Genomic DNA, 25342 nt, shown 5'->3' with positions numbered 1-25342 from the left:
CTGGTTATCGTGCTGAGATCCTTCCAAAGCCTGTGAGATCACTGCCTGGCACTCAGAAATCTAATTTCTGTGTTATTTTCATTTTCTCTCAGCAGCTCCCAGCTGTTGGACACTTGTCCAACAGTGGTTTCTGATTAATAACTTGATTAATAAGTTGTAGTGACAACATTCAACGTAAACATAACACAACAACCAATTTCCAAAATCTTTTGAAGTTTTGCTAGTTCAGTATTTCAGTATGAACAAAGTTTTTAAAGACAAGAATTCCGTACACTCATACAAGTTTCGATTAGAGGACACACAATAAATAGGCCATTGTGTCAGTATTGGTCAATCATTACATATGCCTGGTTTATGAGTTGATATCCCTGGGATCTATTTGTAATTATGAGTGCACACATTTTTTCAACCCATAAAGGAACACTTATCCACTGATATGTAACTTTATGTGCCACCTATTAAACCTTGGGCAACAATCGATCTTTAAACCAACAACTGATAAAGATATCAGTTGCTGGCGGTAATAGTGCAGTTTAATGCTGCAGGCCAAAGAATACAGAGTTGCATAACAAACTAAACTTGATTTTATGAAGAAGTCCAACAATAACCTGCCTTTTCCATCGTTCTCTGAGCAACTGTGAGCACACAGTCAAAGGAGTTGGTTACCTCACTGAGAAACTGGATTGGTGCAGCTCCTCATCTAACAGCTCACTGTGGCTGCTGCTTGTTCGTCTTCTACTACTCACTGAAATATTTTAAACTAATCCTCAGAAAAAATGACAGAAGTCACTGTTGTCTGGTTTTGTAGACACGTTTTTGCATCAACAGCAGTTGTGAGTGCTAATTTAATTTGTAAAGTTGCAGCAGTAAGTAGCAATGATTTAGCATTCTGCATTTATATCCAGATATCGATTTATAGAGATTACATTAGCAGTAACATAATACAGGATATTTCCTGGGCAGACAATGAGTTTACAGTAATCCAGATATATAAATACTGCATAACTTTCTTCAGTGGCCTATAGGCTCAGTCAACGTGGTGTTACTTCATTCGTCAATAGATGGTAATTCAACAGAGTGATTTGTTTTGACTGACAATTTTTGAAAGTGATGCTTTAATTAAGGTGACTGGTAATGTCATGACTGAACTACTTTAATGCCGTCCTTGAGGTTCAGTTATTGGCTTATTATAAAATTGTTTTCAAATGCCTGCAGCCACTCAAAGAAATAAGTAATGACATTTAGCATTAAACCGTCAACCTCATTGGTGGTAAAATATCACATAATGGTACTGGAGCAAACCAAATATATTTGTAAATTGTAGTATTTTGTTCTAGTTGATATAGGTTATGAAATCTTGTCCAGCTGCTGTTAGAAATAAAAGTACTTTCTCACTGAGTACAACCGCTGCAAGCAACACTTAAAACACCTCAGCATAAAACAATATTTAAAGGTCTTGAATCTCTTACCTTGTTTCCTCTTCATTGCAGATTACTGTTGCTCCTCCACCTGTAAGAGATTCACTCTGAGACCTTCCTTGAACACACTCGTGCCATGCAGGTGTAACCACCCAAAAGACGACAAGAGAAATATCTGTAACAAGTCGAGATGTCAGACCCGGACCCCTCCTCACCAGCAGACCCCCCGCTGCCTTTGACTTCCCCGCGCACTCCCCTGCAACTCTCCTTCCCCTTCCTGAGGGAGGGGAGTCGTATCTGGGAGAGGGAGAGGAAACCACCACAGCCTGGAGAACTGCCCAGCCCACTGCCTACCAAACGCACCCGCACATACTCAGCGTGAGTCCAGACATATACAGTAGATGCTGATGGTTTTCTCAACGGTGCTTCTATTAAAATAACTGTCGCCACAAGCTATGACTCACAGTTCCTTTCTCTCTCTGTCTTTTTCTGTCTCTCTTTCTCTGCAGGACAGTACGAGCCAGGTCAGGTCCTGTATTTAAAGGCGTGTGCAAAAACTTCTCCAGGTCTCAGGGTCATGGATTCATACGCCCCTCTCACGGAGGAGAGGACATCTTTGTCCACATCTCTGAGTGAGTCACCTCACTGAGTAGTTCTTCAACGAGCTGGTGAATTAGTTCTGTTTGTTTTGGTTTACCTGACATCCAACAGTTTTGTGGAAGTTAGTGTGAAGGTTGGAGAATTGAACATTTAACTCACAGAGTATTTCATTTTAATTACATAATAGGACATGTCTGACGGTACTTTAAAGGAAGAGAGAACTGGACAAAATTTTATGGACACAGTACCAGGCTTTGTAATTAACATTCAGATGTTCTTACAGCAATTTTAAAGTTCAAATGGACTCTTTACTTTTAAGTCTGACTTGGTTTCTTTACTGTGAATGACATTCATGTTATATTTGAAGCAAATCCCTGGACATAATTCAGTCAAGAAGACAACGTGGTCATTTATATTATGTTTTGATTATTAGAATTAGTTGGAAAGTAGGAACCAACGATTCAGGTTGTCTGGTAATGCAAAAGAAATCTAATATCCTGGTCTTTATTACTTATTCTAACAGTGTCAATTCTCGCATCTAATTCTCGTTGGCTGGTGTGCATTATTATAGCAGCTTCATGGCTGATGTCAGAATAAATTCACATTTCTAAAAGCGTATTCAGTTTTAATAACCCACAGCTTCAGAGCCATTTAAGACCAAAGTACCGCCAGGACATTGAATATGCATTTTTATGTTTAATGTTATTTCTGTTTCCTGGACAGCATTGAGGGAGAGTATGTGCCCATGGAAGGAGACGAGGTCACATACAAAGTGTGCCCCATCCCTCCCAAGAACCAGAAGATCCAGGCTGTCGACGTTGTGATCACCCACCTGAATCCAGGCACCAAGCACGAGACCTGGTCAGGTCAGATCATCAGCTCCTAGACCGGCGCTTCAGGCGGCGACGCTGCTAAGGCAGAGAAGGATTCTGATTTCGTCTTAGGTTTTATGTTTTCTGAGAGTAAGGGTCTGGGGCTTGCCGTACAACGACATTAAGCCAGAGGTGGCTTGTTATAGAAGGAACAGTTAAGTATCGAGGTTAGGGTTGGAAATTAATCTTTGAATGTATATGTTTGAATGTTTTCATTTGAAGGTCACGGCTTCATCGTTTTAGTTTGAACGTTTTAGTTGAGGAGTAAAAGTTGGGTTTGGGAAGTTGGGGTTCAGGGCTTGGTCCTGGCATTTTTAATTTGAGCTGGGGAACATATTTTAGCTGGGAACTCAATAGCCGTTTGGGCAGTGATGTCTTAGAGGCTGAAAAGCATTTTGGAGTAAATTTGATACTATTCAGCCATACTGGCGCTCCATTGGTGCACTGCAAGAGAGTTTCAAGGGACCAACTCAGTGGAGGTCTTAATGTTTTTCGTTGTTCTATCAACAGATCGCTGCCAAAAGTCGTTTGAGAACAATCTGATTGAAAGCATGTTCTAGCCATATTGTGTCTGAGTTTACAATGACAGATGAGACAGATGATTTTCATAAAGATTTAAAGAGGAAAAAAACTTTGTAACATCCATCTCCTGTTGTTTACAGTAGGTTTTTCAAGGTTGTGCCACCAAACGCTACCAAATGAGAAAACATAAGGCAGTAAGTAATTTAATTTGCTCTCAATGCTTTTCGGCCTCAACAGCTGTGATAAGCTTCACGCATTAGGAATTATTTTCCTTCTTAATATTGTAGCACTACAGTATTTTGTCTTCTTGGCAAGTGTAGAAATCCAGTATTATTGTAGCCAGCTCCTATGACGGTCTGTAAGTTTTGGTGGTAGAGAAAGTGGAAGGATGTTCTGTGGGCCTGCCGCTAAAATAGGCCAGAGGGTTTGGGGTCTAGAGGAGGAAAGAAGAAGTTCAGGGAAAGGGCAGAGGATGGAGTGAAAATCTATACATGTACTCTAGTACAGATGCAGTTAGATATGAAATGCTATAAAGCATGTCTAAGGTGGAAGATCAAGATTAAAGCCAGCAGTTCTCAAATTATGGGTCTACCTTAAAGCTATAGTGTGGGACTGTTACACATAAATGAACGTATGTTACATTTAAAACCTTGCCAATTAAGCCACACAACGACGATTATGCTGATCCCCACCAGAGAAATATTTCTGTAATTAGGAGTGTTACATCTTTGGTGGCATTTTTGTGATGTGCACTGATAGCGTCAACCAAGCAGCAAACTCTGGTGCTGACAACATGGACGTACCAAAAAATGCAGTTCCGTCAATGGCCACTTGAGGCTGGCTCCAAAAGCGAGCCCATAGATCTCCATGTTAAAATACCAATGTTACAGCACAAGTAAACACGTGTACAAAAAACAGTTTCGGCATCAACGGATCGACTCAGTCACACTCATGCTCCACCTCTTTGCTCTTTTTTTAGATTAAAAAATGAACTCTGTATTCAGACGAACTGTCTAAACAAGAAAGCAATCAACAGTGAGGAGGAAAAATATGAATCATCACTGGGGGGCTTTTTCTTTTTTGAGAGTATTGAAAGAAGAGAAGGGATTGAGCCGACTGTAGACTGTAGGAGTAAGTTTTGTTAGTTTGTGTAATCACTCTCCCAACCACAAGGGGGAGATAAAAGTCCTGCATTGTAGCTTTAAAGTGTTTGACATTTTGGAAAATATTCTTATTTGCAATATTGGCATTAGATGATACGACTGCTGTAACTCATATTTGTTTGGTAAATACGAGGCTATGGCCCGCAGCCAGTTAGCTTAGCATAAATGCTGCAAACAAAAGATAATACTAGCCTGTCATCGAAATAATCTCAAGAACAAACAATTATCTTTAGGCTAAGCTAACCAGGTGCGAGCTGTAGGTTCATATTTACCATACAGACATAAGAGGAGGATGTCTTTTCTACGTTTGGAAGCAAATAAGCATATTTCATAAAATCAAGCATAAAATATATTGTTTAATACAGCATCTGGCATATCTTCTTTTTTTTCTTTTTTTTTTAAAAAAAAGGAATTGATTCAAATAAATTAAAAAGAAATGGCCAGGCTGAGATGAATGAACTGCTGATGTTTAGGTAGAAGACACTCAGAAGGTTTTATAGGTCACGGTAAAAGACTGTGAATAATAATAAAAAAAAAAGCAGCAAAAGCTTCCAGATGTAAGTTTTTGAAAACTATTTATTTATTGACTTATTTATTTTCGTTTGTAACTATGAGAACATCAGGTGTTTGGAAATTAAAAGCTGCATTTATAGGTATTTGTGCAAATCTAAGCCTGTCTAAAAAAAAAAAAACATTGCACACCTCACTCTAATGATACTACCCTGTTTAAATCCCTTTGCTACTGTCGCATCTTCATTGTTGTCATCATCATCATCATCATCGACAGGCAAAAAGAAAAATCTTTTACTAAGTTTCTAATTTATACATAATAATCCTTGACTGATTTTTAATAACGCGACGTTCAAAATAACAAGCAGTATTGTTGTTTTGGAAATCGGCATGTTGTGTACTGGTTGTTGTAATTTTTTTGTAGAATGTGTTAATTCTGTCTGGTCATGCAGTAGCACAGCTGGAGCCTTCGGAGAGGCGCCGTCGAGTCTCCTATGCATCTTTGATTTCTCGATAGGGGTGTGACTTAATATCATCGCAGCACACAGTTTTGTTTCTTCGCTGTGAGAGGAGCGCATTTGATTGTCTCCGCGAGCACTTTTGTTTTTGTCAAATCACTGTGACACTTGTATTTTGTCGTTGAGCGAAAGTTTGAATAAACCTTACTACTGTATTCACAGACCTGTGTGGCAACGTGTTTGCATAATAAAGCGCAAAGACTGTTCTCCTCTTTTTTGCTTTCCATTTCCTTCTGGTGTTAGTACAAAGTGGAATAACTAGGGTGGTTATTTTGAGATCCATCTTAACCTAAGCCTAGCTTAAAGGGTAATTACCATTTTTTACAACCCGGATCTTATTTCTGGCATAAAATACGATCGTTTACTCACCCATATAACTTTGGTGTCATTTGGAGTTATTCGAAAGATATTTAGATCCAGTGGAGTGCCACGTATATCCATATAGTGGGACTCCGGACTCAACGAGGAATTGCACTTGCGTATCATAACAAAGTATTGGTGAAATAAACGAGTTTCGAGGCAGATAATTTGTTATTTGTTGTGTTTCGGTGCCCCAGTCATTCCCACTATATGGATATACGCTGCGCTCCGCTGGATCTAAATATCTTCTGAACAACTCCAAATGACACCAAAGTTATATGGGTGAGTAAACGATCGTATTTTATGCCAGAAATAAGGTCCAGGTTGTAAAAAACGGTAGTTCCCCTTTAAGGTTCTCATACAAGAGCACAGTGGCTGAAACCAAGTACTCTATTTAAGTACAGTTTCAAAGACTCCATTAGCATGGGAGCCAGTCAAACTTCCCCTGCCCAAAATTGTTCTGCTGCAGAAAGTTGGTCTGGGGTCACTCCGCTGGGAACTGATTATGCTCCAGCAAATATCTGCTGGGCCAATCAAATCATTTGGGCCGGCCTTATGCAGTGACTAGAGACGTAATCATCCACGACATCTAAGCGTTGTGGAGTTGAATGGCTCTGATTGGTTGTAGGACTATCCAACAGCATGCTCAGGTATTTTATTCTCTGTATCAGTTGAAACACGCCACATAATGAAATCCAAATGATGTGTTTCCACACTCATATTTTGTTAAGAATTTAAGCCCGCCTACTGCTCCACTACATTTCAGCAGCTTTAGTTACTGTAATGATGAATGTTTGACACAATGGATAATATCACAATATCAGTCCTTAATCTAAAACACATTGTTAAAAGTTAAATGTGTGGTTTTCAAAACCTTTGGCTTCTGATATCTTATTAAAACAGTGTGTAGTCTGCGTCACATTTCAGTAGTCTAACAGTTGGACCCCTGTGATCACTCACGACTCATGTTAATACCAGGTCCAAACATGGGGCATATAGGTCATTAACAGCTCCACCAATTACTGACTTTCCCTCTGAACTTTTCACATGGTATAATATAAATAAATGTTCAAATCTTCACCAAATTTGTCAGTGTTTATAAAACTGTACAGAAAGTAGGTTAAACCAGCTTCACCTTCAGAAGCTACAGCAGTACCCTCTAAAGAGGTCATATAATAATCAGAACAGTACTTTTATACGTTTACTATCTCTTGCTGCTACTACTTTTCCTCTTCCTCCTTCCTGACCACTAGATGCCAGTAATGTGTTTCCCTCAGATCAGTGAATAGCCTGGTGTCACAAGTAGAAAGCTGAAAAGTCTCATTTAACACTTTCCATCTTGTTTGGGGAGACAGGAGCTTCCTTCATGGCAAGAAGCAACGAGATTAAAAAGATACTGACCCCAAAAATCCATAAAATGGAAAATGTTAATAAAAAAAGATGAAGAAAGCAAACAAGAGGATACGAGTAGTGAGGCAGAAATGAGAGGACTTTGGTCTGGTTCATACGTTCTGTGTTTGTTTAGTTGTCAGATGTGATGTTCGATATCTCCCCACTGAACCTGATAACTGCAGCCATATGTCTAGCATCATATAGTAGTCAAGAGTTGGAAGTTATTTTGGCAGCTCAGTGGTGAAAATGAATAATCCCTGCCCAGTTTCCACAATCAGTGTCTCCTGCATGTTTACTCAGAAGTTCAGGTTAGTTCCCTCAGTGTCACAGAGATTGATGAATACCATTTATGTTGTAAAAAGAACACGTGGGAGTTTTCTCACAGACGGACTGTGTTTATGTGTAGCTGCTCAGGCTATTTAACACCAGAGTTACGTGACTTAAAATCATTTAGAGATAAAATGAAGGCAAAAGACGTCATGCATGAGGAGAACATTCTCAGTTACTCCTCCCTAGTGTGTAGACGTACATGGTACAGATCAGCAGTATCAAACACCCCCATGAACTAAATCACAGAGGTATATGTGGTTTCAGAGCACAGGGGCGTTATCTCGGATGTGTTTTATGGCCTGAGCAACCTTTGTTCTTCTCTTTTTTTTTTTTTTGGCTTTGATTTCCTTCTCCTAGGATGTCATTCAGACTTTTATAAGCTGTTTGTGTGCTTGCTTGCTTACTGGCAGGTTTAACTCAGCTGTTACAGGAATTTCTTTGGCTCCGGCAACGATTGATCATGGCCTCGAGCAAGCGAAGAGTAATCCGTCCGTCAGCCTGGCAACTCTTATTTGGGCAAATAAATCCGCTTTGCTGCAATCAGTTTCTCATTTTATTAAATATTTTACTGGTAAATGTTCTGTTTGAAGGACACACAAAGCAATGTGTCGCGATTTATAGATGCAAAAAGGTTGCATCACTCCACCATGCTGACAGCAGAGTTGGCAAAGTCTGCTACTGCTGAGGCAGTTGCTATGAGAAATTCCAAACAAGTCCAACAACTCTGTAGACACAGTGTGGATTTCAATTAAACAGACTGCATGCTCTGCAGTAGTACAGTAATTCCTTTTTTGTAATCCTGGACCTTTTCATTTAAAATATCATTTATGTGTACTCTGGAAGCCGGCCCTCACTTCCCGTACTCACAGTTGTTGTTTGTTTGTTTTTTTTATGGTGGAAAGTTGGTCTGGTATTTATTTGTTGGGAACTGATTATGCCCCAGCAAATATGTGTCAGGCCAATCAAATCGTCAGGACAGCTCCTGCAAAATCTCTCAGGGAGGACAATATTGGATGATGTTGCCATAGTGGCCAGGGTGGTTGTTGAATGGGTAAATTACCTGCCGACTAACAGGATGCTGTATCTCTGGATTGAACAAATAGGTTTTTGCCACATTGGATGGCTGCCATCCAATAGTTACTGGTCATGTTATTGGCAGTGAGTTGGAGACCTTTGTCTCAGTGAGGGACAGGAGGACACTGGACACTGGAGCAAACTGCTCTCCATCATGGACAATCCATCTCATCCACTACACCAGATAATAGAGGGGCAGTGGAGCTCATTCTCCAACAAATTGGTTCAGCTCTGCTCCCACAGTGAACGCTACAGGACGTCATTCATACCCTACTCTGTCCAGCTGTACAACAACTCACCTTTCTGTAACAGATAACTCCATGTTATTCATGTTAATGGACACTATTAAGCCTTTCTATCATTATATAATATGTATATTCTTTCGTCTCTATTTCTTGTGCATTTGTTCACATGCTAATTTTTGCTTGTACTATTTTTTATTTTATTTTACTAGATTCTACTTTTAGTTCATTTAATCTTTCTTTTACTTCTGGTTCTTAAGAATGTTTTTTTGTTTGTTTGTTTGTTTGTTTGTTTTAGTACATGCAACTAACCTACTGTGACCAAAGCAATTTCCCTTGTGGATCAATAAAGTTTATCTAAGTCTAAGTCCATTTATAGGTTCAAACACATTCCTGACCTGTTCTCTGTCCGTGGATGACGCTTTGTGGTTTTCACAGGAATGTCTTGATTGCTAGCTAACTGGCTGCCCAAGAAAAAACAAAACAAAAAAAAAAAAAACAGGTTAATTCAGATTCAGATTTAGATTCAGATTCGGAAAACTTTATTTGTCCCCGAGGGACAATTTAAGACACAAGTGAGAAACTTAACGTGCAAGTACAGACATTTTAAGGAGCAAAAAAAAGAAAAAAAAAAAAACAGAAATAGAACAAAATACAAAGCTTGTGCAAGCCCTCATGGAGCCCAAAGAAACTGCCTTAGTATGAGATTCTGTGATCTGGGTAATTTGCCATATTGAAATTGCCCTAAAGTGTACCACAGTGACAGTCACTGACAACTGGCTAAGCACAAAAATCAGTTTCTCTCTCCCTTTGATGGAGAAATCATCCATCATATCATTAATAAAATAAAAAAATATTCATTTTTTTATTTCAAAATTAAATGAATATTGGAAACAAAAAAACAAACCTGTTCAAAACAGACAAAATGCTCTAGTATAGTTCATCATTGTGGCAAATGTGAGGGGGATTTAGATTATTTTTTTTTTTCTTGTAAGACTGAACTTGGACGCTCACGGCCGGCAGAACTCTCCTTTAAAATCATTAGTTATTGTGTAATCTATGAATGCTACCCACAAACACACCCAGCTGGAATCTGTGCGTGTTGGAAGCTTGTAATTCATGCAGACCTTGGCACATCACTGAGGAGGTTATATGGCCCGCGCCTGTGTCTTTAAAGGTTGTATATTAACAAGCCGCTGTAGAAAGAACAGGTGACAGGCGGCTCAGAGAAACAGAGGCAGTGTGAATCTGAAAACAACTCGAACAAGAGGAGAAATCTTGGCTACTGGATACAGCTTGTGGAAATTAAATCTTCCAGTAAGACTCCTGTGGATCAGACAACAGTTTATTCCTGGAGATCAAAAGCTAAACAGACACTTTTGGATTTTTCTGGTATTTTGGCTGTACTGGACTCTGAATCGGCTGATCACACCATACCATGGACTGTCTTTAACAGCTCAAATTAATACACTGACTTCAGAGCTGACAATGGGCTCAGGTGGCTGGTTGTGGTCGTGCACCTTGGCGGTTCTTGCAGCTCTGTGTTGGGGCACCAGACAGTGCCTGAACGGGGTAACAATAAATGTGATCCTGCTGCATGATGATGTGTCCCCCTGGAGCCTGAAGTTTGTGGAAGGAGAAATACAGAACGCCATACATCACGATTCAGCCATTAATGCTGCAGAAGGTAATACGATAAGAAATACAACATGAAAGCATCTGCATGTGAACACAGAATTAGAAATGTAATATCATTATGTCTGCACTTGTGTAACTACATGAATGTGTTTATAGCTTTTGGGCTTTGAATATACGTATATTTAAGTATACAGCTTTTTTTTTTAATGCTGTGTATTCGGTAAAAAGTCAATGCTCAGACCTGGGAGTATTGGACTGTCATTAGATTTCCATATTGCAGCCTTCTGTTTTTTACTGACGAATAATCTGAACTGTACAAGACAAGTTCCAACAAACACGTCAGGGGACAAGTGAAGCAATAACTGATAAGATGTTTGGTTTTTTGTCACAGTCATAAATTATTAGATATGGATCATTACAGTATGAATCAATAGGAAGTAAAACTTACTTAAGTTTTCCGCCAACTTAGCCTGACCTTTGGTTTAAATGATAACAATAACATTTCTTATTAGCCTGCTGTGCTCACTGTGGGTAACATTTCTTTTATGGGCCTCTCCTCTTTGTGACAACCCAAATATAAAGTGTTTTTCCCCTCTGAATTTTCTACTTTTCTGTATCAAAATGACTCAAAATGTGAGTCACATATCTGTGTGGTGTTCAGGGGATTTGTTACAGTCTGATCTTCACAACACATGATGGCAACCTACAAATAAGCTTTCTAGGGACCTTACCAGGCTGGAAAACGTTATTAAACCATCTCTAAAGAGTCTGGAATCCACAAATCCACACTCAGACTGACCGCGAACATGTGGAGGAGGTTTAAGATGACCGTTTCCCTCCACAGGAGTGGTCGACTGACGAAGGTCACTCCAAAATCAAGGCGCACATTAGCCTCAGAGGCCACAAAGTAACCCAGGGCAACTTCTAAGAAACTGAAGGCCTCTCACACATTGGCTAACGTTAATGTTCATGAATCCACCATCACGAGAACACTGAACAACTAGGGTGTGCATGTCAAGTCAAAGCCCTGTCCTTAATCCAATAGCAATGTTGTGGAAGGACATGAAGCAAGCAGTTCATGTGAGGAAACCCATCAACAGAGGTGAAGTGGTTCAGTACAGAGGAATGGGCTGAAATTCCTCCAAGCTACTGTTGACCACTCATCAGAAGTTACAGGAAACGTTTAGTTGCTGTTATTGCTGCACAAGTAGGTCACTCTAGATACTGAAATCAAGGGTTCACATACTTTTGCAACTCACAGATACACACAAATGATTATTTTCTTGAAACAGAAATGCACAAGTATAATAATTCCATTTCATTTGTTTGATTGGGTTCTACTTTGTCCTCTTTCAGGACATGTTTTGAGTCATTTTTATGCAGAAATGCAGAAATTTATAAAGGGCACAAAGACTTTTAAGCAGCACTCTATCATATTTCCAAGTTAGTAACTCAGTCCTGCCAGGATTAATATTATTGGGGGCACATTTTCAGTCTGCTGTGATAATGGCGTCAAATTTAGTGCTTAAAGGAAACATTTATTCTTTGAAAACACGCCTCTCACTCGCACCGCTGTTTCCTACAACGGTAGCATCAAATCTTTGCTCTTTTTTAACATTCAAACTCTTTTCATGTGTGGAGAAAACCTCAGCTAATACCTGTGTCTGCTTTTCTTTCCACTCACGACCACAATGAAGGCATGGATTTTAAGCTCACGGCCAATTTTAGCGGCCTCAACACAACCATCTATCGCTACAGCGGCTGCCAGAGTAGTTCGTGTGAGGGAGTGCTGGAGCTGAAGAACCTGTTGGTGAGTAATTACAGTTTTATATCCATCTCAGATGTCTGATGCATGATGCATGAATATGTGCACATGCAATTGCCTGGGTGTGCACTTCAGGGTTTAAAATCAAATGTGTGCATCAGTGCTCCGTTGTTCAGACGCATAGAGATTCAAGAGCAGATGTTCATGATGGCAGAGGAGCAGTTTGCATGGCTGCACTGTTCTGCCTGTTCCTTGCATCAAACAGTAGGCTACATTGAATTATGCAGCTCCATTTAAAGCACGGGTAATCCAGATCTGGTAACGCTGAAAAGTCTTCATCTGAATCAAGGTGATCCTATCCACTTTGAAAAAACAGCACAAATGGAATGCATGATCCTGGACAGCATAGCTTGGGATTCGCAAATCAGGATAATTCATATCCAGATATAATTTACTGACAACTAAGTGGATCAAACCAACAACCCTGTAGTCATGCCACTATCTACCATCTATACTCTTTACCTTAGTTATAAGTTCACACTGAGTTGTTTTCTTCTGCAGGATTCAGGCAGGCTGGGATGTGCAGTGCTTGGGCCCACCTGCACCTATGCTACCTTCCCGATTGTTGAGTACGTTTCTCCGAGGCCACAGTTATTCAGTTAAATCTGAAATCTACCATTATCCCCTTAATGCAGTATCTTCATTCTCTCCTGTCAGTGCGGAACAAGGCTTCAGGCTCAGCACACCCATCATCTCGGCAGGAAGCTTCGGCCTCTCCTGCGACTACACAATGAATTTGCAGCGGCTCCTGCCGCCGGCACGCAAGATCTCTGACTTTTTCATCAAGTTCTGGGAGGTCGAAAACGCGCTCAAACCGAAGTGGAAGAAGGCATACGTGTACAAAAAACAGAGCAACACGGAGGATTGCTTTTGGTGAGATGACCAGGAGGTGTCCTGAACTCACTCTCCAAAGCATTACACTAGAGAAAACTAATGCATTCTAACATAACAGTCTTTCACTAAATCCCCCCTCGTGTTCAGTTTATGTTTAGAAAAATAATCCAACTGTATTATCATTTTGGAGGATGTAGTTTGAGGTGCTGTTAAACCCTAAACAGTTTCTGTTATTTAGCCTAGACCACTGACTAACATGGGGTTGTCAAAATAATAGAAACATGAGTCGGTACAACACAATACAATTCACACAGTTGAATTAATAGCTCTCCGTTATTTTAAACAAATGCTGAAGACCACAACCTTTATAAAGATAAAATATAGTGCAGGATTGTTATATTAGAATACATTGGTTTGTTTTTACTTGTGTGCCTAATGCACTGGCGAAGGAGTGTATATACAATGCCTTTAATATACAGTCAAGTGATTGCTGTTAAAGTTACATTTGCACCAGGAAGATTCATCAACCTGACTTGAAACTTTAGAATTTGGGACGCTGAAATCAACAGAGGGCCCATAATAATGTAGAAAACTCTTGTAAACAGCCACTGTCTGTTAAAAAGTTGTCCTTTAAACATATTTATTCTCTTCTCCAGGTATATAAATGCTCTGGATGCAGATTTGAGCAAGTTTGCCAATAATGTTGAGAGAAAGGTTCTACGGAAACCAGGAGACCTGAGGGACGTACTCGCGTTGCCCCCCAAAAACAGGACAAGCAATCGTGAGATGTTTGTTTTTAACTATGCAATGAAGTCTGTTTCCCACACATGACAGAAGCACATCTCTCCTCAAAAGGAAGAACGATTGTACTGTGCACAAAAAAACATAGCAGCATTATATAATAGTATTGTTGAAAACAGGTTTGACTTTTGAAAGTTTAAGACAATTTTTAACCTGTAATGTATGCTCTTAAATTAATAAATTATACAGCAGCCATTATCACATGCCAGCCCCTTTGTTTCATGTTGGTGCCGCCATGCAAGGGGGTATTTTGGCTTTGGTATTAACTTTGGGTTTCAAGGGTGAAGTGGACATTTAAATGGAAATCAGGGTTGAGCAGGGGTTTGCCCCCTCTCAGCCACCGGGGTTAAAACCTGCCCCCACTGTAGTACTGTGATCACATGCAGTTTCTCTGTTTGCAGTGTTCATCATGTGTGGATCTCCAAAGGACCTGGTGGAGGCGAAAAATGGCTCTAAAGAAGCAGACAGCAGTGACATTCTCTTCATCCTCATTGATCTTTACAAGTCAGTGCTATTTGTTCGTTTTATCTTATTTCCTATCACCAACTTCAGATTCTACTGCGTGGTAATTAAGGTCCCGCCCTGACCCTTTGTTGTCCTTCTGATTGGTCTGCTGACCAAAAACAATGTTGAAAACCTGTAGAGGTAGTTACCGTTTAAACTTGCAATTGTTCAAAATATTCAAAAGCGGGGAAAAGTCAACAAGTGTGGCTACGGCAGAGGAAATGACCCCATACTATCATGGGGCTGCTGGCTCACATGTGGTCTGGGTCACTCTTTTAATTTTGATCTCACCGAAGAAGAAGAGTGCAAGTATTGATAAAACCACAAACGATGAAACTGAGAAAGCTGAAAGCTGGTCAAAAGACAAATTTTTGCATTAAAAAATCGTTAGTTTTCAGACCACGGGTGAAAAACATGTGGCGCGTGGGCCAAAACCGGCCCGCGGGGTGAGTTTGCAATGTGCGAAAACTACATAGAAGACATTAACTTCCTATAATAATAAAAACTGCTATCCCTGTTGTTATCCATTAGGGGGTACATTGTTTTCGAGATGACAGCAGTGTGCCGAAATTGCATTGTTTTCTTAAGAAACTTCAGGTAGTTCATAAAATATTTTGTGAAAGGATTATTCATGAAATACATTTTTTTTCATAATGTACTTGTACTTCTAAAACAAAGTGACATTTTGTTATTCATAGGTTATTATGCTATTATGTTACTTGAGATCAAATTGGGCTGTATGTGGCCCCTGAACTAAAATTAGTTTGACACCGCTAAGTTAGAAAGCTAAAAGTAATAAATAATAAGTGATAAATGGTGGTATACATGTAAACTTGCTTAATCAACTTAATCGAACGCAAACATTTCAGCACCAAACACCAAAAACAAAAAAACTTTTCCACCAAGGTGATGTTTCATGTTTGTGAGGCTCTGTCTAGTTCTTGAAGAAGCAGAATTTCAATTACCTCTTTGAATGCAATGTAGATAAAGTCTTAACCACACTAATTATTACACGTTAAACATAGCAAGTCAAGGAACTGTCAAGGCTCTGTGACTTCAAATAAATTATTAAATTATTATTATTATTATTAAATTACTTAAAAGCACAAACATTTTAAACACTCAGACGATGGAGCAGTCAACATTTACTGGTACTTTAGAGAGAAACTTGAAGCCTATGTGTAGTAATTACCAAGCACAGCTGTTATTTAATATTAGTCTGTTGAACAGATGCCTGTACTGAACCACTAATTCACAGGACGTGACATGTTCCTGTACAGGATGGTGTACTGTACATACAGCACTTTTAACTGGCCCTCTCCTGCCTCACCTCCACAGCGACATATACTACACCAACACATCGTCAATACCAGAAATGAGGAACGTGTTGGTGCTGACTATGCCCAACACCAGAAAGTACAACATCAACCCAGATCCCGAAGACAACAACACGGTGAGGACACAGAAAACAAACATGAGCCAGCTTCTCTTCTCACCACCCCCTGCTCTGTCAAGAGGTTCAATTCATTTTGGGAAATAAAAGTGAAAAGCTGTTGTCGACAGATTTTTCGACCATTTCTTGGCTGAATATTTCTTTTTCACTTACGCCTTAATTGCTGCAAAGAAGCTGATTGGTAGACAGGACGGGAGGGAAACGGATGGAGGAGTGAGAAGGGTCGAAGGGGGATGGATTAGAAGGGAGGGTCAAGGGGAAGACGTGAAGGGGGCTGAATGTGGAGATGGATGACAGTAGAGGAACCCAGGGAGTGAGACTCCAGGTAGGGGCACATCTGATGAAGCTTCAGATCCTTGTCTCCTGGTTCCTATAATAAAAGGTGGAAGAGGAAGAAAAGAAAAGAGGGATGGGCAGGGTAGGGACTGAGAACTGAGATGAACAGAGAAAGAGAGGGAGGGTTAGGACACACCTTTATAGGTAAGCGTGGTAAACAGAATGATATGGGGTGTGGCCTCGTTCCTGAACTTAAGGTATAATAACTTCATTTAATGGAGACGGATGTAACTGGAGTGCTCTCCTCTATATACCTCTATACACCTGACTGACAGACTGACTGACTGTGTGTATTATGTGCATTTATAAGGGAGTTGATCACTTAACCACTGTCCAGTCACGCTCATAGTTTTGGTTTTGACAGTGGCTCTTGAACAGTATCCATCCCTCTCTACAGATGAACGACTACATGGCCGCGTACCACGACGCCGTGCTGCTGATAGGCAGTGTGATGAGAGAAATCGACAAAAAAAATCAGTCTGAGATTCATCAGATGGAATATGTGAATGCGAATTACTTCAGAAACACTCACTTCGAAGGTAAGAAGGGAGGAAGACGTGCTGCGTTAGGAGGAAATAGAGACGTATGTTGATGTGTTCAGTTTTTAAAACAGGCTTGTAGCTTCAAACTGAAATGGTTATATGGCAATAAAAAACAATAGGCTGAATGAATGATTGTAAAACTGAAAGTAAACTGAATCATTACTAATGTTTTACAGTACATAAAGGCAAGCTGGAGTCTGAAGCTACTAGTTTGCATGTGGTCACTGTTAAACTGTGATCGTACCCAAGAACAAATGAGACGTACGTTAGCACTGATAAATGCCACGAAATTTAAACCGTGTGTGCAAACAAATAGTTCATGATGGGGGCTTAAAAATATTGGATTATCATTACATGATCACTGACACAGGCTGAAAATCTCCAAATCCCTCAATGGTCTGACCTCAGTGGCCCCAGAAACAACCTATGAGGTTGACAAGATGCGGGCAGCCCACTGCTTTGGGTTTTTTGGGTTTTTCACCAACACAAAACGACTGGGTGTTATAGCCTTAAGATGTTTCTCTGATTCTGCTCAGGAATCGCCGGGGTTTACAAGATGGATCAGCACGGAGACAGAGATGCGAATCTCTCTCTCATTTACACCACAGATGACAACGAGGTATCACTCAATTAAAAAAAAAAAATGTTTCACAGCGATCTTCAAAATAAAACCCATGTGTGCTGAATCTCCCTGTGCTCTCATCTCGTCCTCAGTACAAGATTTTATTCGTATTCGACACCGAGTACAACGAGACTGAAATTATAGAGACAACTCCTGTCTTCATCTGGGGAGAAAGACTTCCTAATTCCGAACCAAACAACGGTAACACAGCTCAAACACACGCAAAAACACACACTGACTACCTTCCTGCACACACATTCACACACACACCAACTGTTAAGCAGTACTTCATTACATCTCCTAAAAGTTTGTTAGTACCAATGAGATGCGCTATCAGGCACCAGTACAGTAATCTGATATTAAACTCAGGATAATATCGAAACAGAAAATTAAAAATTAATAAATAAAAAATAAAAAAATAAATGATTTAGATACGTCATAGTTTTCTGGGAAAAGTCCCAGTTGGTGATGTCTATTACTGAAGGTCTAAATACAGTTAAAGTCCAATAAAATAGCTAGTTCTATCTATCTCTGCAAGTGTTTGCTTTCAGAGCAGAGCTGGGGATGTCTGCTCCGATTGGTCAGTTCCTGTGGCCTGAGCAGACACCACCCATACATGTTTCAGCTGAGGGCCACAGTAAGAGCAGCTTGTGAAGCAGGGGGAGGGAGGGGCAATTTAAGAAACCATTTAATTGGGCGTAAAAATTAAGACACGCCCCAAAGTGCAGGAAGAGTCGTCAGCATTTTTCAGACTGTATTCCTGGATGTTACGAACCTATAATACCTACAAAACAACATTTTTAAAATATGCTGTTGATTTTTTTTATCATTGTTGATAAAAAATATCAGTTCATTTGCAGCTTAGAGACACGTTCACGCTTAAAAAAACTGGTTCAGCTTGCAATTAGACCTTTATATCAGACCAGTGTAATGCTTAAAAGATCCAGGTGTAACAGTTTTCCAAATCTGTGAGTACAATGTGCTACAAACTGTGCTTCCTGTAATCCTTGCTTCTCTTCATGCAGACCAAAAGCAACCCTCACACTAGCACTTCCAGTGAAATATCTAACGTCATACTACTCATTATCTGGTGAAGCTAAAATGAGGCTTCCTAGCATGAAGACAAACACTTCAAACAAAGATGCTAAATTAAGATGATCGCGTGGATCGTGGATCTCTATCACTTACACTGAGCTGCACTGAAGAGGGAACACGTGTGACTTAAACTGACCACTGAAAATAGCTTTCTTGTAAACAAACAGAAGCTATGTGGAGAGTTAGGCCATGATATCTGCTCTTGCAAACCTGTACGATCTGCCTTTCTTCTGGTACGTTATGTACTTACATGCTGAAAAAAAAGCAAACCAGAATCTTATTTTCTTCTACATCTTCCTACAGCTGACCTCACGTCCTTTTCAGAGATAAACTGAAATTAAATTATGGCAGCCTGTGTTTATCCGCTGTTTTGTCATCACAAATGCACACATTTCCCTGGATGAATCAGCCAAATGCATCATCTCTGAACTGAAGCTATGTATTTTTTTTTATTATTATTTATCTTGTCTCCACAGCTGTAAACCCTCCCTTTTACAACATCATTGTCATCGTGTTGGCCGTCACAGTGGTCATAGTGGCCACCATTGCCTTTATTTTCTACAGGTATGCCATGTTGAGCCTTATTAAGTAAACAGGAAGTGAGATCAGAGTTGAATGCTTGCATAAATTAATCAAACTGGAGAAAAAAAAAAGCTGTCAAATATTTAGAGAGTAATCATTATTTGTCTGACAAATGAAAAGCCACTGCCATCATTAATGCTACCTCTGCCGACAGTCCAGTATCACTCAATAAGGCTAATACTGGTTTGGACGATACTGAGCGAGCACATACTGCATTGAAGTGCACCTTAATCAGCTGCTGGTGTCCCTTCCTCTACAGACAGAACAGAATCGATCGGCTGACCAGAAAACGCTGGACCCACATTAACTGTTATCACATCATGCTGCTGGAGAACAACAAACTGAACATCGTCTCTCTTAAGGTAAATGTTGACCCCTCAGTCAACTTTTTATTAAATGTATTGTCTCTATTGACTCCGTGATCTGCTCAAGTTTGCTGCACATGAATGCACCGCAGCACACCTGAAACTACATTAACAATGACCTTCACCTGCCCCTGTCAGATTGAAAATGAGAGCATAAAAAGGAACTTCAAGATCCGGCGGGCACTCTACGACAAGAAGGTAGCTGGACTCTTTGTGCAGTAGTTATCCAATCAATCAACCTTCAGAGAGGAAACTATTCTGATGTCTGATGTGACTCGCTTGGTGCTGCTGTTATTTTTTTTTTTTAGATGGTGATTCTGAAGGAGCTGAAGAACTCAGATGGAAACTTTAATAAAACCCAGAAAATTGAACTGAACTCGGTAAGACACACATGGCTGAAGGTTTCTGTGTTCAACTGACTGAATGTCTTGATACTAGTCCAGTCCAGTCAGCGTGATGTGTCTTTTTACCTTTTCCCTTGCAGCTACTGCACATCGACTATTACAGTCTCACCAAGTTTTATGGGACAGTAAAGTTTGAACAGGGTGTGTTCGGAGTGTTTGAGTATGGAGAGCGGGGGTCGCTACGGGTACGTATATATGTATGTATGGCAAGCACGCATTCGCTTCAAGTCAATCTTGAGGTCTCTATAGTAGTCCACGTACTATTTGTTGACATGATTTTACCAGAGAGTGCAGGAAATCATTGTGAAAAAGAGCACGAACAGAAACACCGTCTGACCTGTCCCTGTGTTCTTTCCAGTATGTGCTGAATGACAAGGTTTCATACCCAGAGGAGACCTTCATGGACTGGGAGTTCAAGATCTCCGTCATGTACGACATCGCCAAGGTGAGGCAGAAACTCTTGGCTCTGGCTGATGACCAACTGTTATGCAACCCACAAGTGTTATATTGCATGCAATTTACGGCGTCACGAAGAGCATAATGGATGACACTGAAGACCAGGCTGGGCATGTATAAAGGAGGAATATGCTCACTGATCAGCAGCAGTTTGTTAGTTTGTTAGTTTTTATATTAGATTTAGATTTTACTTTCTTCAATACTCGTGTCAACTTTGACAAAAACATGATCCCTTCAAAGTAAAAGTCCCTGTGAGGTAGTGCAAACGTTTAGCAGAAATTGCATGACGTCCTTCTCAAAAAATATATGTTTTATCATTGTATTATATATTTAAATGTATAACTTATATTTCATAATAATGACTGAGCCAAACAGACTATTAAACTCTGCATCACCTAATTTGATTTACTAATCTGTATGAAACACATGCAATCGTATTCCTCAATCTATATGTGATGTGACACAGCCACATTTGCCACTTTGCAATGTGATCTGTAGAAAATATTTTGATGTGATTAATAACATTTAAAAAAAAAAAAATGCATTAGCTTCACTAACAGCTAAATCTCCATTTGAGTATAATTTATTTTCTGTGGCGGTATTATAAGTTTCATACCAAGTAGAAGATGATTTGAATGATACAGGTGAACTAAGACATTGATGTTGCAGTTACATGTGGCTGCCACTAGAGGTCATTAAACATCATCTCCTCATAACTGTCTCTATTGGAGAGTGTGTCTGCTTCTGTCACCTCTCTAATGTGTGAGTCCTCTGTGCAGGGCATGTCCTACCTTCATGCCAGCGACATCCAGGTGCACGGTCGCCTCAAGTCCACCAACTGCGTGGTGGACAATCGCATGGTGGTGAAGATCACAGACTTTGGCTGCAACGCCTTCCTTAGCCCCGAACAAGGTAGACCCACGGCAGCAGGATGTCTGCTGCTGTGTTCTCACTCTCTCTGTTTTTGCACGTTCCTTCACCTGCTTTCCGTTTCTCAACACACGTCTCCCCCTGCGTCCTCTCAGACCTGTGGACGGCTCCGGAGCATCTGAGGAGCCACGGCACCTCTCAGAAAGGAGACGTCTACAGCTTCGCCATCATCTCTCAGGAGATTGTTCTCAGAAAGAGCACCTTCTACACCAAGACCTGTGCCAGACGATCAGGTGTCAAACACTCACTCAGCCAATGTCCTAAATCAGGCACACGCCCATGAGTTCTATTTTGCTTAGCATTCATTTCACTGCAGCACAGGACTTCAATTGTTTTCTGCACAACTGAGAAGCTTTTGATGTGTTTATGCAGAAAGGGTCCAGTCGAGGGCCTGTTTGATCCAGTCTTGCTTTGAGACACACACTTATCAGATCAGATACTCTGTGGTGAATGAATGTCTGTGTTCCCTAACAGAAAAGCTGTCCAAGGTCATCACATCCTACTTGAGGCCTTATCTTAACTTTGAAACGACTTCAGAGAAGGAACTGGAGGTTTTTATCACTTGTGTGCTGTCTTTGTCCTTTCATATTTTTTTTCTCATTAAAAAAAAATAAAAGAACGCAAAACTTTGTGTCCCTGGTCTCTTAGGTGTACATGTTGATAAAATGCTGCTGGGAGGAGGACCCAGAAAAAAGGCCAGATTTTAAGAAGGTGGAAACCTGCCTGGGGAAAATCATCAGGTAATCTCTCTATATATCTCTGTTTGTGATCTATGAATCACAAAAGTCTAGCTTTACTGAATGTCATTGAAACTCACTCATTCCTCCTCCAGCAAAATCCACAACAAGGACAACGAGAGCTACATGGACAACATGATCAGACGGCTGCAGATGTACTCCAGGAACCTGGAACACCTGGTGGAGGAGAGGACAGCCCTCTACAAAGCCGAGAGGGATCGAGCCGACAACCTCAACTTCATGCTGCTTCCTGGGTCTGTTCACGCTCAAAGGAGCGCTCCACGTTTCTAGACAGAGACCACACTCTGACAGGAACGCATGCCACAATGTGTGGGATAAATCTGTTTGGTGGTGTATCATCCTGTTTCATGTCTTCATCTGTCACCTCTCTCTGTGTGAAGGCCTGTGGTGAAAAGCCTGAAGGAGACTGGTTCCGTGGAGCCAGAGCTGTATGAGGAAGTGACGATTTATTTCAGCGACATCGTGGGCTTCACCACCCTGTGCCAGTACAGCACACCGATGGAAGTGGTGGACATGCTCAACGACATCTACAAGGGCTTTGACAGCATCGTCGACCACCACGACGTATACAAGGTACCGACGGCGGCAGAATGCAACAGATGAATGGAAAGAACTGATGGCACAGAGCAGAAATCTTCCGTCTTCCATCTGTCCTCAGGTGGAGACCATAGGTGATGCTTACATGGTTGCCTCCGGCCTCCCAAGGAGAAATGGGAACAGGCATGCGGTGGACATCTGCCGAATGGCGCTGGACATCTTGGCGTTCATGGGCACCTTCCAGCTCCGACATCTGCCTGGTATCCCTGTGTGGATACGCATCGGCGTGCATTCAGGTAGACTGGACATTCATGTGACTTTAAACTGGTCACCGTGTACACTCCTTCCTCTAATCCTCTGCTCGGTTGATTCCTTTTGCTTTCTCTTGCAAACAGCTGTAGTCCATGACTGAATGTTTTATTCGTGCAGGCCCCTGTGCAGCGGGTGTCGTGGGGATAAAGATGCCCAGATATTGTTTATTCGGAGACACGGTCAACACGGCGTCCCGTATGGAGTCCACAGGCCACCGTGAGCAGAGACGCAAACACAGACATTGCATTTCTCTTCCCGCCCACTGCTCTTGTCAAATTAAAGAAGCTACTAGTCAACCTGATTAGATAAACTGACCACAGCCGAGCTCTGTTTTGTCAATCCTCCAGCCCTGCGCATCCATGTCAGCGAGCCTACTATAAATATCCTGCATAGGACGGACTGCAAGTTTGAGTACGAGAAGAGAGGAGAGACATATCTGAAGGTGAAGAATGTTTTCCTCTTAACTGGGCGTAGTAAACATGTGGCAAACATATGTGAATATGTGTTTTTTTTTAAATTTTATTTCAGGGTAAAGGCACAGAGACAACCTACTGGCTGACGGGTAAAGCTGGTGAAGATTACGACCTCCCTACTCCACCTACAACGTGAGCAAACAATCCAATAAATTCACTCAATGATGGCCTCTGTTACGACTGACCTCCATGTTGCTACGTTTGTTGCTGAGCTAATTATCTGAGACTAATGACGCGTGTTAACCTTGTGAGCAGGCCTTTCTGGTGCAAGTGCAGCAGGCGTGACCAGACGACCTTTTGCAAATTGTAAATGGTGCCATAAAATGTCTGGGAAGGTTCTCAGTCAGGTCATGGTTCATCTAAAACCAAGGCCACTGGACTAGTTTCATTTTCTCTTGAAGACTTTTAACCACTCATCCAAACAGCTTCTTCAGCTCCATTAACAACCAGATACACCCAGGAATTTCAAGTGAGCGTCTGGTTGTTAACCCAGTTTCTTTAAGAAAACTCAGACTAATCCAGCCTAATCCAGTTGGATGTTTTAGAATATTTCCAAACCTGATCCTTAGCCTTTTCAGCCGTTTTTCTCCCAATCAATCAAGAGACACATTTGGCTTGAGATTCACCGGTTCCTTCTTTTCCAGAGAGAACTTCCAGCGGCTCCAGCAGGACCTCGCCCACATGATCCTGGCGTGTCTGGAGCGCCGCTCTCGGGGATCCGTGCGGCGGAAGAAGGCCCTCAGCGATCAGGGCACGCGGGACGTGGACCAGGTGTCGGAGGTGGAGTCTGAGAGCAGCCAGCTGGAGTACCTGCAAATGGCCTCCGTGGATAACACCCTCAGTACCTTCCTGTAGGACAGACCAGCCGGAGAGCACGTCACAATCAGCTGGCACGTACAGCAGCAGAATTTTGAAGAAAGAGGAAATGGTCTTTATTTTTTTAAGACTTTGTGTACAAAATACATTTAAGATGATGTGTTTGCCAACAGTTCCTCATATAGTTTGCATGAGCTGCAGAAAATGGCCTAGATCTTTATTTCTGGATATCTTTCTGATATGCAGCTGACATGATTTTGTGTCATAGTTTCCTGCCCTAGCTTATCTGTACTAATTTCTGAACCCCCAGGATCAGAGGAAGCATCAGTGTCCCAGATAACATCCAAATCATTTTCAGTAATGCTGCACATAAGGACTTTGAGCATATTCTTATCTTGACGAAGGTTTATTGATTGTTTGAAGCTTGTAATGTATTTAATGATTGGTTGAGAAGTTATTATTTTATTGCATTTATGTATGGAACTGTTTGACATATTTGGATGGTAAAGGTTGGAAGACAGTAAGAGAAAATAAACTAATACACCCAGCTGTAGACAAATAGTCACAGCCTCGTTATTCCTGTTGGAGCTTCATATGCCTCAATGGTTCCCAACCTAGGGTGCGGGTCCTCTAGAGGGGGCTGGAAAGATTGCAAGGTAGCACGAGGTATTCTCTGCTTTGAGGTTATGGCACTCTAACTGAATGATGTATGTATAAAAAATGTTTGAAACTATTTTTGTCCTCTACACATGTGATCCAGCTCTCAGTCAGTTTCATCAGGTCAACTAGCCATTAGCACATCCTTGTTTCCCTACCATGGAGACATGGAAGCCAATCAAATCGTATGGCCGGGCCTTATGTGGTGATGGACAGAATATATTACTTTGAATGCTTTGGTGCACAAACCCGAGTACAGACTTCTTGCAGATTTCCCCACCGTGGGACAAATAAAGGGTTCATATCTTATGTGTGTGTATGTGTACGAGCTGGGGATCTCAGAATTTTTTTTTTTTTTTTACATACACGACAATATATAGAAAATTCCAGATACCACTGAG

The 25342-nt window shown here is 41.0% G+C and overlaps 2 protein-coding genes across 2 annotated transcripts; both read left to right on the top strand.

Moving 5' to 3' along the window:
- Positions 1-1608: 1608 nt before the first annotated feature.
- Positions 1609-2904, top strand: csdc2a (cold shock domain containing C2, RNA binding a; the record flags this gene model as incomplete). The annotated part of the gene is made up of 3 exons (XM_084567115.1): positions 1609-1796; positions 1928-2050; positions 2742-2904. 3 exons carry the CDS (start codon positions 1609-1611, stop codon positions 2902-2904), a joined length of 474 nt encoding a protein of 157 aa, XP_084423241.1.
- Positions 2905-10229: 7325 nt separating this feature from the next.
- gucy2cb (guanylate cyclase 2Cb) lies at positions 10230-25244 on the top strand. The gene is given in 27 exon segments (XM_084567470.1): positions 10230-10688; positions 12337-12449; positions 12966-13033; positions 13122-13337; positions 13955-14079; positions 14501-14603; positions 15942-16056; positions 16790-16931; positions 17471-17553; positions 17649-17757; positions 19128-19215; positions 19493-19595; positions 19737-19796; positions 19907-19978; positions 20083-20187; positions 20361-20447; positions 21238-21372; positions 21375-21621; positions 21863-21939; positions 22037-22128; positions 22221-22379; positions 22527-22719; positions 22805-22979; positions 23113-23211; positions 23343-23437; positions 23524-23600; positions 24113-25244. Coding segments are annotated over 27 exon segments (3348 nt in total). The 5' UTR covers positions 10230-10489; the 3' UTR covers positions 24324-25244.
- Positions 25245-25342: the final 98 nt, after the last annotated feature.

Source organism: Chelon labrosus (genome assembly GCF_963514085.1).
Source record: "Chelon labrosus genome assembly, chromosome: 19".
Lineage (NCBI taxonomy): Eukaryota > Metazoa > Chordata > Actinopteri > Mugiliformes > Mugilidae > Chelon > Chelon labrosus.
The sequence above is the reverse complement of the archived record's forward strand: the minus strand, read 5'-3'. Positions and strand labels throughout refer to the sequence as shown.